General features: G+C 40.8%; 1 protein-coding gene across 2 annotated transcripts in view; it reads left to right on the top strand.

Moving 5' to 3' along the window:
- Positions 1-18,673, top strand: part of LOC149222991 (general transcription and DNA repair factor IIH subunit TFB1-1-like) — a 505,404-nt gene that overhangs the window by 357,494 nt on the left and 129,237 nt on the right. For both annotated transcript variants that reach the window (XM_089383212.1, XM_089383213.1), the window contains exons 14-16: positions 5,829-5,885; positions 6,035-6,159; positions 6,246-6,413. In XM_089383212.1, coding sequence (XP_089239338.1) covers positions 5,829-5,885; positions 6,035-6,159; positions 6,246-6,413 — 350 coding nt within the window. The remainder of the gene's footprint in view (positions 1-5,828; positions 5,886-6,034; positions 6,160-6,245; positions 6,414-18,673) is intronic.

An 18,673-nucleotide genomic window follows, 5' to 3' on the forward strand; every position in this document is an offset into this window, starting at 1 on the left:
ACGCTGAGCAGAAGGGGAAATCGAAAAGCTGCAAGAGGCAACAAGTTGAAACCCAAGAGGGTTTGCGCAGTTCTAGCCAGAGGGTCAAAAAAATTGAGGTAAGTCTCTCTCCGAGTGAGTTGATGGAGAGAAAGGACTTCCAATTCGAATTTTGCCATGGCAGAGGGCGCTGCGCTGAGCCTCAGTGTGAGGAGCAGTTTGTGGACACAGATTTTTCAGTAGGCAACTTTTCTGGGTTGAAAAGACGTCAGAAGGAAGAAGTAGCGGATCATAGTGAGGGAATACTTCCTTAGTGATTTCTTGCCAAGGAAATCAATATTTCTCAATTGCTGAGAAGCAGAGGAGCAGTAGCTTACCAGCTCCATCAGGGAGTGCATAAGTCAGCCCAGGAGCTACGCAGTAGGGAGAAAGAGGGAGTAGTTCGACAAGTTTTCGGAGGAGATGGCAACCAGTGGCTTGAGGGATCCAGACATGTTGGACGGGGCTTCCAACTATGCTATCTGGAAGGCTAGGATGACCTTCCTACTATATGAGCATGCCCTCAAGATGTACGTTGATAATGTGGTGGCTGAACCAAAAAAGTACAAGGTTGAGATGGATAAGGCGAAGAGGATGATCCTGGATGGAGTCAAGGATCACATGGTGTGCCACATTGCTAGCAAAGGGACTGCTAAGGAGATGTGGGATGCCTTTGCCACATTGTATCAAGGATCTTCTGAGCAGCGAAAGATGTACTTAGAGCAGAAGTTGAGATTTGCTCAGATGCAAAAGGGGGAGCGGGTGGATCCTTTCCTTACGAAGCTAAAGGAGACTCGTGATGAGCTGTCAGCTACGGGACATACACCTCAAGACTCAGAGTTAGTGAGACTGGCTCTAAATTTTGTCTTAGATGATCGGCAGATCTTTGTCTAGAGTATCCTGGGTAGAGCAGCGCTGCCAAATTGGGACACGATGTGGGCATCTCTGAAACAAGAAGAGTTGAGGAGAGACCTATTCTAGGTCAAACTTGATGGGAGCAATAGTAGCAATGGGTCGAAGTCCAAAGTGGAGGAAGAGGATAATGTAGCCCTTGCATTGAAGGGACAGTAGGGGCAACAAAGACGAAAGAAGGATGTCTCCAAGGTGAAGTGTTTTAGATGTGGCAAGATGGGCCACTATGCATCCCAGTGTCCTTTGAAGAAAAATGACAAGGATGAGAAGCATGATCCCAAGGTTGTTGCTGCGAAGATTGACGAGGTATTCGCCATGACAGTCGAGATACCTCCAAGAGGGAGGTGGCCTGATATAGAACTGTAGTCGAGGGGATTGCAGATGGGTAGGATCCTTGAGGAGGCTACCTCTTGGATCATCACCTTGCTACGGGAGCCCATGATCAGTAGTAGCGGGATGGTGGAGCTTCATTTGGAGCCATGGAGTGTTGATTCGACAGATGCAGTGGCTAGAAGAGCCAGAGACTAAGCATGACAGAGCAAAGAGGTAGCAGTGTGAGGAGGCACAGTGCAGAGCTTCAAAAATGCAGTGGCTTTAGAGGCAGCATGGGACTAGCAACAGTCAAGATGTCAGCACCGAGGTGTATCCACTGAATACTTGTCTAGTTTTGGGTGTTTTCAGTTGCTTCTCTCAAGAACTGAGTTGTAGTACGGATGTAGTGTTCGCAGTGGCAGTGCTAGGAGCATAGCAGATGCAACGGTTGAGAGGGAGCTGCAATGCAGATGTAGCATTGACTATGGCGGTGTCAAAGGCAGCAATACAGTAGCAACAACAATGTAGTGGTTGGTGGACAGTACGTCAAACATCAGCAACGCAGAGATGATGCTTTAGAGTCAGAGCAGTATGCAAAGAGGCAATGTATTGCTAGAACATATTCATCGCTAAGAGGGAGTGTTAATTTGGGGTAGCATTGGATGTGTTGTAAGCCTCAACTTTTGCAGGGAGTCTTGGGCACAAGTATTCTAAAGAACCCAGAAAACGTTTTGGGAAATTCCACCCATAAGTGATTTTATTAAAATAATTAATATTTTTAGTGGGGTTCATAAGTCCAAACTTAGGAAAATTAAAATATTAATGGATATTAATCTAATCAGGGGTGAAACTTCTAGAAAGAGCTGCGGATCAAGCCAAAACAAGCTGAGCCTTTGATTATGTTTTAATATGGGTCGTTGGTTGTCCAACAGGAAGATATAAGAATGGGCTTTAGGGTCATTTGGAAAACACATAGAGAGATAGAGAGAAATCGATTTTCTGAGGTGAGAAGTTCTCAGGGGGGAAAACCGATTGAGGAGATCTCTTGCAGCAGAGGGGCAGGGATAGCTAGGTTGGAGGATCTTCTCCGGAACCCCGAATACTCAACAGAGAGGCAGAGATACACCAGCAGAGGCAACACAGACCTAGGGGGGACTGATATTGGGCCAAGAGGGCCCACACAGTGCTTGACACAATGCCAAAAGGGCCAATGTAGAGGAAGAGTTGTCCTCCTGCAGAAATCCAAAACGTGCCGAGGAGCAGCCGAGAAGGTTGGCATCAGAGCTCCAGGAGGCAGTGAGACCCAACGCAACGCTGACGCAAAGCCTGAGAGAGCTCCACCCATGACCACGCAGTTACTACAAAGGGGCAGCGTAATTGTAGCCGGGGATAGTCAGTTCAGTTGCTTAGAGGGATTTTTCGGGTGAAGTGAGGTAAACTCACTATGTTTACTGCCAGTTTCTTTTTCTCTGTAGTTGGATTGCTAGAAGGGCATCCAGAGATTGTATTTAGAACTACTGCTTAATAATAATAAACCCTCAAGCTAGTGCACCAATTTTTTAGCATTGAGTTTTCCGGGGACTATTTGTCCAAAAATAATTGTCCTATGTGTTTTATTTTTCTTTCTTGCTCAGTATGTTGTTTCCCCATATATATAAATTAAGTGAAGGTTGTAGATGTATTTACTTCCAAATTTACCATAGAAGATAGTAAATAACTTGCATGATTTAATCAAGTAGAAGAAGTAACATTAGTTTGTTGCAGTAGGGATTCTAGCTTAGGAGTTTTCACACATCCAACTATGTGATCTCGAAGGCGAGGATGTCATGCTGCAGTAGGGATTGTAGCTTAGGAATTTTCACACATCCAACTATGTGATCTGGAAGGTGAGGATGTCATGCCTTCTGGATGAACATTTTCTCAAGATCTAAGTCAACAGTGTGGTAGCTAAGCCCGCAGATACAAATCCTATCAAAAAGTACAAGGGAGAGATGGGCCATGGCGAAGACCAAGTGGATGATCCTTAACGGAGTGAAGGATCATGTAGTATGTCACATCTCAGGCAAAGGGACTGCCAAGGAAATGTGGGATGCCTTGCCCACGCTATATTAGGGATCTTTTGAGCAACAGAAGATGTACTTGGAGCAGAAGATGAGATTCACGCAGATGCAGAAGGGGGAATGCATTGATCCGTTCCTTGCAAAGCTTCAGGAATCCCGAGACAAGTTGGTAGTTGTGGGGTCAACAACTCAGCCTACCAAGATGGTGAGGCTAACTCTAAATTCAGTTCCAGAAGAGTGTTTGTCCATAGCATCCTAGGCAGAGAAAGATTGCCAGATTGGGAAGGGATGTGGGCCGCTCTTCAGCAGGAAGAAATGTGGAGAGACTTAATCAAGTGCAAGCTTGACAGTAGCAGCAAGTGGGACGAAGCAGAAGGAGGAGGATGAAAATGCAGCCCTCACATCTAAGGGGCAGCAGGAGCAGTGGAAGAAGAAGAAAGATATTTCGAAGATCAAGTACTTCCGATGTGGTGAACTTGGTCACTAAGCTATATAGTGTCTTCTCAGAATGAAGGACAAGGACGAGAAGCATGATCCGAAGTTTGTATCCGCACAGATCGAGGAGTTTGCCATGATTGCCCATAGGTGGGATGATATAGAATTGCAGTTCGAAAGAACTACAGATGGGAAAGATCCTTGAGGAGTCCACCCTCGAATCAATACTTTGCTATGGGAACCCAGATTTCAAAAGTCACAGGATGGACTAGGTCAGTTGATGCAGAGGAGTGTCAGAGTGACAATTGCGGTGGCTAAGATCACTAGAGACTAAGCAGTGTAGAGCTAGAGTTGGCAGCAATTTAGATGGCACAATGCAGAGTCAGCAACAATACATAGACTTCTGAGGGTTAGCGCAGAGACTAGCAGCAGTGAGAACTTCAACAACAGATGCATCATAATGAATACATGTTCAGTAATTTTGGATGCTTTTCCGTTGTTGATGCAGTAGCAGCAGTAGTTGGAGAAGGGTGCAGTGCATATGTGATATTGGTAGTGCCAGTGCCAGTAGCAGCACGGATGCAGAATTTGAGAAGAAGTTGCAATACAGATGTAGTGTTGGCAATGTCAGCGGTAGTACAGATGCAACATTTGTGCAGTAGTTGATGGGCAGAGATGTAGGACATCAGCAGCACAGAGGGAGATGTTACAGTGTTGGTGTGATTTGGGGAGCTTTTTCTATGAGTTACAGGCAGGTCGTATTTTCTAGTCGCTGGAGCAGGACGTGGTATTCGGGGGTCAAAACCAGACCAAACCCTTTTTGAGTTTGGTGAAGAACTTGAGATTAATTTTGTAGAATTTTCTAAGCATTGGAGGTGGGGTTTCCATTAGTTTCTTTCCAGCAAACAGTGCAGATTTCTGGGGCAGCGCATGGCATCATTGAAGCAGCTGATTCTAGCACTTGGGCTTGCTGTTTTATCACTTAATCTTTGTCACACTTGACATCGAGGCAAGCCCAGGTGCATTCCTTCCACACTATTTCTAGAGTTTACATGGGTTGTTGAATGTTTGAAATTTCTAATGTTGCATTTGTTATTTGCTTTGCATATCACTGTTTTTTCTAGTTAGGAACATTACAAAGAGTATGGACGTATTACATACTCTTGATACTCCGAATGCAAAACCAATAGGTTGTCTCCCCAATTACAAACCAAAGGGCCAAATTCTAACAGGTTCCCCAATTATGGGACATAAAATTCCACACATCAACAGTTCTGTCGCCCTCAACACTAGTCACTACATGCAAATTTGAACCCAATCAAATTACAATGAGAAGACCACAACAAAACAGAAGTAAGGCCCAATAACTAAAATCCAATAATCCCTAGGGGGCGAACCAGTAAAGCCCCGACAAAGTTGACCCTTTAGCACACAATACAATTCAAACACAGTGAAGTAGACCCAATTGAAACCCAAAAATACCAGAAATGGAAACCAGCCCAAAAAATTTCGAAGGTGGTGCAACACAATGACAAACCAAACAAAGGTATGATTGTAGGCATGGAGCCGAAAGTACCATTAAGAGACACGTGTTGAGGATGCAGAAAACCTCACCGCACCATTAAATATATTTCACATAAATAATCTCCTTTTACATTTTTTCTCTTTCTTATTTATATGACTGTAGCAATTTATAAATTAAGTAATCATATAATTCTAGATTTCCATTGAACATCCATATTATGTCAAATACAGCTTACCTTAAAATTATGAAAAATTTACATGTATCTTATTATTAATTTTAAACTTATTGCACGAATAACCATATAATTACAAAATATGCTGATGTGAAATTACATTTTCTTTCTTATTACCGTATGGATGATTTTTCAATTATTCTTTAAATTATGTACATTGTATATCTACTTATTAATTTTTAAACTTATTGCACGAATAACCATATAATTACAAAATATGCTGATGTGAAATTACATTTTCTTTCTTATTACCGTATGGATGATTTTTCAATTATTCTTTAAATTATGTACATTGGATATGTACTTATGTTCTTTCTTTTCTTTGTGAATGTAGATTCTAAAGTGCACAATACAACGGAAATTGCAGAAGCACTTGAAAAGAGTCAAAGAGGTTCGAATGACGTACCATACCATTTTTCAATAAATCCTTCTATTAAAATTAATATAGTTTATGTTTAGTTTGAAGGATTTAATTTATTTCTTTATTTCCTAGAAATAAACTAGATTTTTTTCTTGAATAATGTATTGTTATTGTTTTAGCTAAAAGGAACATTAAAGGTCGGGATGAACTCATACAGAAATACCGAATACAAAAAGCTAACAAGATGGTTGAAATCGATGATTTGCAAATGCCTCATGAATTTTATGTTCCCTTACACGTTGAGGTGAGACTGTACATCCTTTTGTTATGTTCCTATTTTAAATTTGTTATAAATGGAACCCTTACCATGAAATCTGAAATCTGATTCAGGATTCTCGCCAATATTCTGCTTCACAAAAAGCTAATGATTTGGGTGTTCATGTTGAACATATGGATGTGGATTCCAGCGATGTTTATGCGGACTTACAAAAAATATCATTGAAGATTAAGAATAAAGGATTAAATAATCCCATTGTTAAATCTGACGTCACATTTAAGGTAACTGTAGGATTTCTTGACACAAGTTTCTTTCTTTACCTGTTTTTTTATTTCTTTTCCTTTTTAAGTTCATCGTATTTAGTGATAATAGCATGCCATTTTCATAAGAGAATAAATCATTTTTATTATTAATTATATATGCTGACAACACCTCATTCAATGCAAACCGTTACTTGATTAAATTGTGTGTTCTCTAACTTTCTTGAATCAGAATTGAATATTTCAACCAACATTTTTTCTTAGATCTTGATTATAATGTGCTCTTTCACTTTTCTTGAATGACTTGAATGTCATAGTAACATTTCCCCTCAAATATATCAAAATGGATTTTTTTTTGTTTCCAAAGGTATTTCATAAAGTATCATATTGAGGGAAATTTGTGCCTCACTTCTGGGAGTTATTAGAGGATATTTTTCTTCAATGATCCACACCATAGATTTTGGTCTTGACGATGACATTTGATATTCTCCATTGACAGCAACTCACAAATGAATTTTATATCATGCTTAGCTCAGTCATTGATGAGTATGGTGCCTTGGCACATATGAGGTATGTTTGCCCCTCACTCCATACTAAGTGTTTATGTTTAATGCATTTGGAATGATAGTAGGAACCATGGGTTGAATTAGATAATGAATCATGATGCTTGGAAGTTGTGCCTTTTTCCTTGGTTTCACCTTCATCATAAATATCTTAGCAAGTGTTGCCACCTTGGGGAAATGGGTACTATTGAGGGGCACTGATAAGGGTGATGTTCCCATATTTTTTTTGTCATGTCCCTTCCTAAAGAATTTTGTTACAGGTTTTAATCTCCCACAATTTGGATAATTTTTGGTGACTTTGAAACCCATCCAGTTTTGACTTAGGGACTCAGGAGAAAAGAGGCCGAATTACATCATTAGTGGAATGTGGGGGCCACCCACGTGGGGAAAAGCACACTTGGTCCATTGAGAAATTCGTATTGCCTTGGAGGGGAAGTCGAATGGTTAGGGAGAGGGGCCCACATGGGAAAGGAAGGCCCACGATGTTATAAGAGGAGCTCCCCCGACTCAAGACATCATTTTGTCTATCAAACTCGTGTGTTGCTTGAGCTGCTGCTTAGCCGAGTTACCAGTGGTTTAGCAACCTATTTTCCAGGCGGGAGACTCAACCTTCTTCAGGGGACTTAGAGTGCCATCCTAGGAAGGCAATTAGTTCTATCTTGGAGGAGAGCCAAAGGAGTTTTACAATCACATTACTTAGCCTTTGGCCCAGCCAGTGCGTGTTTCTAGAGGACGCAGGAGGAGAACACGTAGGAGTTGTTTGGAGGTTTTTCCAGGGAGTATTTGCTGGGAGAGTTTGGGTGTTGGAGCTTCAGTGGAGGATCAACCTTTGGGGAGAGTTTTGGGGCAGGAGATTGCAACATTTGGGAAGTTCGATTTGCAGTCAGTTGAGCCTATGCAGGGAGCCATTACTGGGCACACGTGGGAATTGGTGGAAGGAGTTTTAGAGCTGGAATTTGCCGGGAAAAGTAGAGGAAGCCTTAGAGGGGAACATCTTAGCATCTTGGGATGATTTGGAGGGATTTTCCAGCAAGTTACAGGCAGGCCGTACTTCCCAGTGTTTTGAGGAGGACGTGGTGCTTGGAGGCCGAATTTTGAGGTGTGGACTTAGGCCAAACGCTTTCCAGGTTTTGATGGGTTTTGGTTGAGGAGTCGGAGGCTAAAATTGCAGCATTTTCGGAGCATCAGAATAGGAGTTTCAAGCCATTATGTTCCAGTAGGCAGTGTAGTTTCTGGGCAGCGCATAACATCCTTGGAGTAGCAGTTTTGTAGCATTTGGGGTTGATATTTGCTCACTTGGGTTTTGTCATGCTTGCCAATTAGGGCAAGACCAGGGGAACTTTCCATCACCATTGTACTTTCTCCAGGATTCAGGAAAAATTAATAATATGGCTCAGATGGTTCTTGTCTATGGTGTTTTTCATGGATGAATGTTGATTGCTTTCCCATTTCGGGTGTTGAATTTGTTCATTGCTTTGTATATCACTATTATTCCTAGTTAGGAACATTACATTTTTCCATAATTAACAAACCCCATCTGTTCCCTTTCCATTGTCCTTTCTTTTGGGTTAGATGTTAGACGTATCCCAAAAAGGTTCATATTTCATAATTCCATGTAACATACTCCCTCTATTCTCTTTCCATTGTCTTTTCTTTTAGGTTGGATGTTACACATCCCCAAAAGGTTCATATTTCATAATCCCATGAGAGGGGTTTGGATTCATGAGGTTGATGTAGTTGTTAAAAAAAAAGAGGTTGATGCAGTTGTATATAAAAAAAAGAGAGAGCATGATATGAATTTAAAATGCAAAATAAAATAAAAATAAAAGGGATATTAAAGATAAATAAAAAGTCATGCTTGGGCTCTACCCCTTTTCTATGAGGCCCATTACTGCAAAATCTAGTAGGCCTTGTGAGGCGACTCACAAGATGAGGGAAAGACACTATGGCAACAATGGGGAAGGATTTTCACTATCATCTCAACACTTTTTCGCTTGCTATTTAATGGATTTTCACCACAAGGGAGGCTTCCTTGTATTTACCTATAAGGGTATTCTAATTGGAGGTCTCAATGTGATATGAGTAGCCTAGGGATGACATCAATCCTACTTAGGTAGGTTTTACCACAATCAATGTTAGATTTTAGAAAATAATAAACCTACAAGCGCTAAAATGAGTTTGAATTTGAGTGTTTGACAAGACACGGGGTTACAAGCCAAGCCCATAGCTAAAAACAATAAAATAATGCCATAAATTCCCACATGTATGGGTCAATATCTTCAAAAGCATGACATCATTTCCATTCTGAGCAATAAATGCGACAACAAGGTGTGGAATGGGCTAAGGAGATGAACCATCATCATAATCAACTCTAAATCCCAAGTGGTTCCAACAATGAGTACAAGTAATGATCATCGTGGGGATGACCATCATTATTTCGACTCTAGAAAAGGTAATTCCCATCAAACAATGTCAAGGCCAACCTCAGGGCATCCTAAGTTTGTTGGGTACAACATCAAGTAAATCAAACATGAAGCAACAGGAGCTCAACATTTCTGCATCTAAGGGTACTTCTGGGTGTCAATCATAATATGGAACCATCCAAGTTCCCAATGCTATGCTCTAGAGGGGAAGCACTGCATTTGCAAGGTCATCATTACTCTTTGGAGGGTGCGAAACTACTTGGGCATGCTATGTAGTGGAGTGATGTAGTGTGAAGATCGAGTGAGAGACACAAATCATTAGGGACAATGACCTTATGCATCATCATGGACCATACTTAATTTTTAAGGAAATAATAACACTTCCAACTAAGATCACCTTCGAACATCTAAGTAGACCAAAGTGTTCCCTACTTGTGTTATGGATGGCTAGATAGTCAACCTTATTAGGTGTTTCCAACCACTGAGGGGAGGTGACATGTCCTAGATGAACCTTTCAATCATTAGGTGCTTGTGATAATAGTGGCAATGGAGGGGAAGAACAAGGTGTCATGGCTATGGAACTAGATGATGGAGGTCCATCATCCTGAGTGTATATATGTAAGGAGGGATTAATCATGGAGGCATGAGTTACCCCTTTCCTCAGTCTTCCACCCCTCTAGTGCATCCTTTATATCTTTTTGATAATGCTTTGAAGAGGAGTGTAACTTAGGATCCCAAGCTTACTTTTAATTATTTAGCATATATTTACCCCTTAATGATGAGTCAGTTTATCACTCATTGGGTTTGGTACATGCAATATTTACTTTATTATGTGATAGAGCATCAAGTGCTCAAGGAACTAGGTGATACCTAATGAGTGGGGTAGAGCTCATTATAGGATTTTTCTCACATGCTAATTAATGTCCCAACCATATTTTGCATTTTAATATTCTTTTAGTTGCATCAACCCTTGCAACAAAATTTTTGGCCCAGACTAAGGATGAGTATAAGAGGGTGCTAATCCCAATGAACCAATGGCCACAAGCCTAGAGAATGGAGATGAAATTTGGGGAATGATGGAAAATGGTATGGAATATCATGGACATGCTACTTCAATCCAAGTCTCCTAAGAAGTGCCCCTTATATAACTCCAAGGCCTCAAAGGATGTCCCACTAGACTAGGGTAAAAAACTAACACACTTGGTAAAGTGAGAGAACAAGTTTAGAGTCAAGATCAGTCAGTCATCTAGATCACCCCTTAATCCATGTTTGAATGCCCAAAATATTAAGTAAAAACACATGAATGGAAAATGGTTAAAGTACTCATCGAATGATGACCCACCTTCGTTCAAGAGGAATGTTGGATGGTGAGAGGTGTTTGACTAGTGCAAATGATGGAGGATCATAGCATAATATCATGTACTAAGCAAATGCAAGGTTGTCGGTTATATAAAGAAGGAGAAATTTTTTCTTCTATGGGGTTTCTCGCATTTTGGTGGGTAACATTTGGCTTCAACTTGGGGACATGTGCTCATCATAGATTGCATGATCCATATGCTCAAACGGAAAGTGCATGAGAACCGTAGCAATTCCTAGGCTCATAGACTTGTTACTTGTACACTCAAAGAAACTCATTGATAGGATGTGAGCAGGGTGTTGATTGTCACTCTTGTGATTATAGGTCATAAATAAAACTTTACTTTAAAAATAAGCTAAATGAAATCTAATCTACTGCACATACACATTAGCATGAATAGTGAATAAAGTACAATGTGCACACAATAAAGCAAACACAAAAGTGCACACAATAAAGCAAAAACAAAGTGAGTTGCTTGCATTCCATAGGGCAGGACAAAGGATTACCATCAAGGTTCGCAATGTAAAAGTATCCTACCCCTACTTTACCATGGACCCTAAAAGGACATGGGTTGTCATCAAGGACTGATCCCTAGCTTGGAAATCCTTGCCTTGTTTTTGAACCCAAAAGAAAGGACAATGGAAAGGGAATAGAGGGGGTTTGTTAATTATGGAAAAATGTAATGTTCCTAACTAGGAATAATAGTGATATACAAAGCAATGAACAAATTCAACACCAGAAATGGGAAAGCAATCAACATTCATCCATGAAAAACACCATAGACAAGACCCATCTGAGCCATATTATTAATTTTGAAAAAACAAGGCAAGGATTTCCAAGCTAGGGATCTAGTCCTTGATGACAACCCATGTCCTTTTAGGGTCCATGGTAAAGTAGGGGTAGGATACTTTTACATTGCGAACCTTGATGGTAATCCTTTGTCCTGCCCTATGGAACACAAACAACTCACTTTGTGTTTGCTTTATTGTGTGCACATTGTACTTTATTCATTATTCATGCTACGACCACATTCTCCTCCTCCTTCACCCATTTCACTCCGCTGTTGCCACTGATGGAGTTCTTTGATAGAGCTCGCCTCACCTCCTCTTGTTGCAAATCAGCCCACATCTTGTCCCACCTTGGCAAGGTATCTCTACCCAAAATACTTTGGACAAATACGTACCACTCTGAGACATTGTTGAGTGCCAGTCACACTAGCTCCGTGGGCTAAGGCGCTGCCCCAACAACTGACAATTAGTCCTAGAATTCCTGAATCCTGGCGAGGAAGGGGTCTATGCCTTCCCCCTTTTGCATCTTGATGCATCTCAAATTTGTAATAAGTACATATTTCGTTGTTGATTTTGCATAGCATCGGATGTGCTCTAGCCATTAAATTTGGTGGAGAGGCTAAGGCACATGAGATCTCCAAGACATGGAAATCGTTTGGAGAAATTCCACCCGAATGAAGAGTTATTAAAATAATTAATATTTTTAATGAGTTCCTAAGTCTAAACTTAGGAAAATAAAAATATTAATGTGAATTAATAATAAATGGGTGAGAAAATTCTAAGTGACGAGAATCAAGCCAATTCAAATCTTAGCCTTTGATTAGGGACTTAATCTTAGTTGTTGATTCGTTAACAAGAAAAGTATAAGAGGAGGCTTGAGGATCAGTTGGAGACACACCAAGTGATCAAAGAATTCGATTTTCTGGGGCGAGGTTTGCAGAGGAAATCGAGTTAGTGATTAGAGTTGCAGTGAGGGGAAGTTCAGCAAGGGATTTTCATCCAAGGTAGAAGAATACATAGCAAATAGGCAGCGCTGTGCCGGGAGAGACAATGCGGGCCCTAGAAGGGCTGATGCAGAGGACGCAGAAGGTTGATGCAGGTGACACAGAAGCCATAGAGGCTGACGCTGGGCCTTAGAGGCAGGCTAGGGAGATTATGTGGGGAAGACTGGGAGCAGATCAACAGACCTTGAGTTGGGAGACTGTGACACAGCTCCTGGAGGAGTGACGCAGTTCCAGAGCAGTTATTGGAGCAGCTTTCGTTGTACAGCATAGGGAACAACCGGATTCAATGTGGGGTTTGATAATCTGGTTGCTGATTTGCTAGAATATCTGTCTCTGAATAGAGGTACTACTGCCAAGGATATTCTCTGTTGGGTGAGCCATTTCTGGCACCCTAGTTGTATTCATGAAATCTGCTTAATAATTCAAACCCTCTATATGCTGCACTAGTTTCCCAAATTGGGTTTTTTTTGGTGACGATTGTCCAAAAATAACGATGTCCCTTGTGTTATTGGCTCTGTTTATTTCAGTGCATGATCTGTATATTTGTGAAGGCTGCAATAGTGTTTACTTCGATGTTTATGCAATTAAATAACTTGTTAATGTAAAGAATAAGTAGGAGATTGTAAACCGGTAATTGCAGTTGGGGTTTCTGATGTGTTAGATTTAGGTATTTTCACATGGTATCAGAGCGATTGCAGATCATAGACAACTGAAGACACTAGCCAAAAAAATCTTAGAATTTGCAGCAAAGAAGCAACTGTCTCAAGAGACAACACTGTTCCAGTGCCGAAGAAGTGAGATGAGTGACGTAGTGCAGAGAGTGTGACGCAGAGGCTCACGCAGTTCCTACATCAGCATTTTGAACCAGGAGAGGAAGACGCAGTAGCTAGGAGGAGCCCACGCGGTAGCTGCATCAGCCATCAAGGCCAACATAGAGGTAGATGAGGGCAGATCAGGCTCACGTAGAGCCACGCCACCTTTCTGAGCCAGGAAGGATTGTCGCAGTTGGCCGAGAGGAGCAGAATCAGCCCACGGAGAGATTGCATAGAGCCTGAAGGGCTCAGATTCTTTGAGTTGTCGGGAGTAAGGGAGTTGTGCAAATTTTAATTTGTGGAGCTAGTGTTTCTGTTGATGCAGAACAGTGTCTGAGAAAACTGAACCAAGGTAGAGGGAAGCACTACCTAGACAGGTTTCTAGCCAAGAAATCTAGATCCGGGTTGCAGCGACAAAGGAGGATTGGAGAGGAGTGATTCGACAGTTGGCCGGAGAATTTTCGAGAGGGAAATCAGGACTCATAGGGAGTCTAGAGAAGAGGAGCAGAGATGACAGTGAACAGATTGAGGGATTAGGACAGATTGGATGAGGCTTCCAATTTTGTCATCTGGAAGGCTAGGATCTTGGCAATCCTGGATAAATATCGCATCAAGGACTATGCCTTGAAAATAGTAGTTGTTCCAGTTGACCTTGATGCAATTGAGAAGTATGAGGAGGCCCAGACGAAGGCGAAATGCATGATCTCAGACGAGGAAAAAGATCATGTCATACCACATATTGCTGAGAAGACAACAACAAAGTAGATGTGGGACACCCTGAGCACCTTATACCAGGGCTCTTCTGTGCAGCGGAAGATGTTATTGGAGAATCAGCTGAGGTCATATCAGATGCAGAAAGGAGAGGAGATAGATCCCTTCCTTCTCAGGTTGCAAGGGATTCGTGAACCACTTACTTCCGTGGGGTCTACACCGGATCCAAAGTTCATGGTCAGGACTTCCCTAAATGCAGTCTCCGAGGAGTGGGAGACATTTGTCCAAAGCATTTTGGGCAGAGCAACTCTCCCCAGTTGGGAGGAGATGTGGGCAGCTCTTCGACAAGAAGAGCTCAGGAGATTGACCAAGTCAGGGAGTAGCGGTAAGGGAGTTCGAATCAAGGAGGAGGAGGATGCAGCTCTTGCATCAGCAGGACAACAGGGGCTACAGAAGAAGAAGAAGAGAGACATCTCCAAGGTCAAGTGCTTCAACTGTGAGGAGCTAGGACATTATGCCTCTTAGTGCCCCAGGAAGAAAGGCAAGGGAGAAACTTTTGAATCAAAGGTTGCTCTAGCAAAGGCGAAGAAGGATGTCGAGATTGATGATGATTGTTCCATTAGTGCTCATGTGCCTCTAGAGAAGAGGTGGGGAGACTTGGAATTGTAGTCGAGGAATATAGAAGAGGGGTAGGATCCTTGAGGTGCCCAAACTCTTGGATCACATCCGGCTACGGGAGCCCTTAAAGACGGGTAGCATGATGATAGGTGTCGGGTGGAGCAAGGTGTGATGGAGCGACAAGGCAGAGCTAGAGTGAAAAAGTTTGTAGCAACGCAGTGGAGGCTGTGGTAGTGCGAGAGGCACAGAAGAGGTTGCAGCAGCGCAGTGGCAGCAGACGGATCACAGGGTAGCAGCAGAGGTAGCTTCAGCATCACGAGGCTTCCAGACTGACCAGGATGTCAGTGTTTGGGTGAAGTCAGTTACTTACTTATCGGTAACTGAGTTGCAATGCAGCAGTTAGTAGTGGCAGTGCTATGGGCAACATGATGCAACATTTTGAGAGGGAGTTGCAGTACAGATGTAGTAGTGGCAGTGGCAGTGTCATGGGCAGCAACACAGGAAGCAGCAGTGCAGTGGATGTGTGGCAATAGGCCAAGCATCTGCAGATAGGACCGATGTGGAGGATCAGTGTGATGCTTCTATGGTGAAGCATTTCTAGAGCACATTCCTCGCTAAGGGGGAGTGTTGATTTTGGGTTGCATCGAATGTGCTCTAGCCATGAAATTTGGAGGAGAGACTAAGGCACATGAGATCTCCAAGATCGAGAAATCGTTTGGAGAAATTCCACCCAAATGAAGAGTTGTTAAAATAATTAATATTTTTAATGAGTACCTAAGTCTAAACTTAGGAAAATAAAAATATTAATGTGAATTAATAAGAATTGGGTGAGAAAGTTCTAAGTGACGAGGATCAAGCCAGTTCTAATCTTAGTCATTGATTAGGGACTTAATCTTGGCCGTTGATTCGTCAACAGGAAAAGTATAAGAGGAGGCATGAGGATCAGTTGGAGACACACCAAGTGATCAAAGAATTTGATTTTGAAATCAAGTTAGTGATCCTAGCTGCAGTGAGGAGCAGTTCAGCAAGGGATTTTCATTCAAGGCTGAAGAATACATAGGAGAGAGGCAACGCAGTGCTGGGAGAGACAACGCAGGCCCTAGAAGGGATGATGCAGAGGATGCAGAAGCCATAGAGATTGACGCTGGGCCTCAGAGGCAGCACTGGGGAGATTTTGTGAGGCATACTGGGAGCAGATCAGCAGACTCTGAGCCGAGAGAGGGTGACGCAGTTCTAGAGCAGTGCTTGGAGAAGCGTTCGCTATCCATCATAGAGAACACTCAGAGTCATAGTGGGGTTTGATCATCCGGTTGTTGATTTGTTGGAATATCTGTCTTCGGATAGAGGTACTACTGCCAAGGATATTCTCTGTTGGGTGAGCCATTTCTGGCACCCTAGTTGTATTCACGAAATCTGCTTAATAAGACAAACCCTCTATATACTGCACTGACTTTCCCGAATTGGGTTTTTCTGGGGACGATTGTCCAAAAATAACGGTGTCCCTTGTGTTATTGTCTCTGTTTATTTCAATGCATGATCTGTATATTTGTGAAGACTGCAATAGTGTTTACTTCGATGTTTATGCAATTAAATAACTTGTTAATGTAAAGAACAAGTAGGAGATTGTAAACCAGTAATTGCAATAGGGCTTTCTGATGTGTTAGATTCAGGAATTTTCACATTCACTGCTCGGAAGTGCCCTAGTACAACATGGATAGAGTCTCCCACATCTCTATGACAGTACCTTTTCCAGCTATGTGTAAAGCAATGTGATCCTAGACGGAGTCTAGGATCAACCTCTTTCCATTCGCCATCTCCTTTATGTACTCCTTCAATTGATCTACATCCTGAGGTACTGCTACCACTGCATCAATATATGGCTTCAGGCAATATTCATCTAGAAGAAAGGACATCCTTTCCTTCGAGATGACATAGTTGGAAGTGCCATCCAACCTGTCCTGATCACAAAGTCCAACAGTGCTGCAAGGAAAAACGAAGTTCTTGAGACTAGAAGATCCCCGAGGAAAATTTTTCCTTAGTGTGTGTTCTTCTTCCTTCCACACGACAGTAGCTCTTCTCTAACAAACTGTTGCAAAACTACTGCGTCCAGTTAGAGATCTGATCTGCGAAAATACTGGGTTGCGCCCTCTGCCTCTGGAATCACTTGATCTAGAGAGATCAAATTTTTCTAAATCAAATCTCCTCAAGTAACTTGGCCTCTTGGAAAAGTGATTGCGCTGTCTCTGGGGTTTTGATATGCTACCCACATTGAACAAAACTCCTTCTGTCTTCGCTACTGAGCTCTCCGGTTGATCAACTATGCTCTGATGACATGTGAAAATTCCAGAACCGGAATCTCGTTGCATCAACTGAAAAATATTCTCCTAATTGTTAATTAAATTTAACAATTTATTTATTATTTCCTATACAAACATTGAATAACTCACTGCAACCTACATAAATAAAAATGCAAAAGAATAAACATTGGAAGAAATGCTAACACACACACATAAAATAACACAGTTATTTTAGATCAATGTCCCCAGAAAAACCCAACTTGGGAAAACCGGTGCAACAGCTGAGGGTTTTAATATCAAGCAACAGTGAAATAATCTGAGTACAACTAGATGCCGAAATTAACAATCCTACAGAGAAATACTGGCAAGAAAAATCTAGTGAGGAATTTTCCTAACTCCAAATGTAAATCCCAGTTCTGACCTCAGCTCAAATTGAGTCATCCAAATTGGCTCTACCCAGCTACTGCGTCACCCTAGCGCAGTCCCTTCTGCACTCAATTTGGACTGTTGTCACACAGATTGTCACGACAACGCTCAGACCGGGCGCTGTCACCCTGATCCCCAATATCTCCGTTTAAGCTGTCTCCCGAAGCTAAGGGGGGTAGACCCTATGAGATAAAGGATGACCAACTGTGGACCAGTTGGGTTGGGAGACACAACAAGGCAAATTAGCACCTGATTGATTTTAGAAGTTAATGTACTAGTGCCTTATGGAGTTAATGACTAAATAATTGTTTATCAAATGCTGCAGAAATATGAACTTTGTAATTCCATCATTAACAATCATTTATCATCAAATAATGCAAACAAAGATTAATTTTACCAAATGTGAGGTAATTGATAAATGCTTGATGCCTAAATAATATTCTAGCAATTAAAATTCAAAAGATTAAATGCTTTAAATAACCACACAATTTTAAATGTTGACCAATTACCACTTTCACATAGCTAACTTCAAATAAACATTTAAGCATGTTTAACTATGGAGAAGTGTAACATAAATACCACAAAAGACAAAAATGAATTTTCAATTTTTTAGTTAATCCTTTTCAAAATTTCTTTTAAATTTTTTATTATATATTTTTATATTTTTTAAATAAAACAAAACTAAACTTAAGCCAAAACAAAAATGAACTTAAAATTATTAACACTAAACTAAACTAAATGAAAAAGAAAATAAACAAAAACTAAAAGCTAACTTAAAAAATCAAATATTAAACTAATCTAAATCTAAAATAAAAGAGAACTAAAAAAAAATTATGCCGTTTTTAATTTTTAAATTTTCATGGTTTTTTATATTATTTTAAAATCAAACTTTAAAAAATTAAATCTAATATGCTAAAGAAATCTAAGTCTAAAACTAAAACAGAAATGTAATGAATCTAAAAGTAAAACTTTATCATATATACATAAAAAAGGGAAAATCTAAATTCTAAAAAAAAACTCAAATCTAAAACCTAAAAAAGAAACTTTTTATATTTTTTAAATCATTTATGATTTTTATATGAGATTTTTTGAATTTATTTAAAAATAAAACAAAATTAAACTTGAAACTAACAACGAATCTAAAAAAAATGAAAATCGATTTTTTTATTTATTTTTTAACTTTTTATATAACCAAACCAAATAAAAAGAGGGACCTACACTAAATTGAAATAAAAATATCATGACCCATCAAATTTCGGATGAAAATACAAAAATCATATTC

This window comes from Pinus tabuliformis, chromosome Q (genome assembly GCF_031772625.1).
Source record: "Pinus tabuliformis cultivar Carrire ecotype Pingquan chromosome Q, CPIR1, whole genome shotgun sequence".
Lineage (NCBI taxonomy): Eukaryota > Viridiplantae > Streptophyta > Pinopsida > Pinales > Pinaceae > Pinus > Pinus tabuliformis.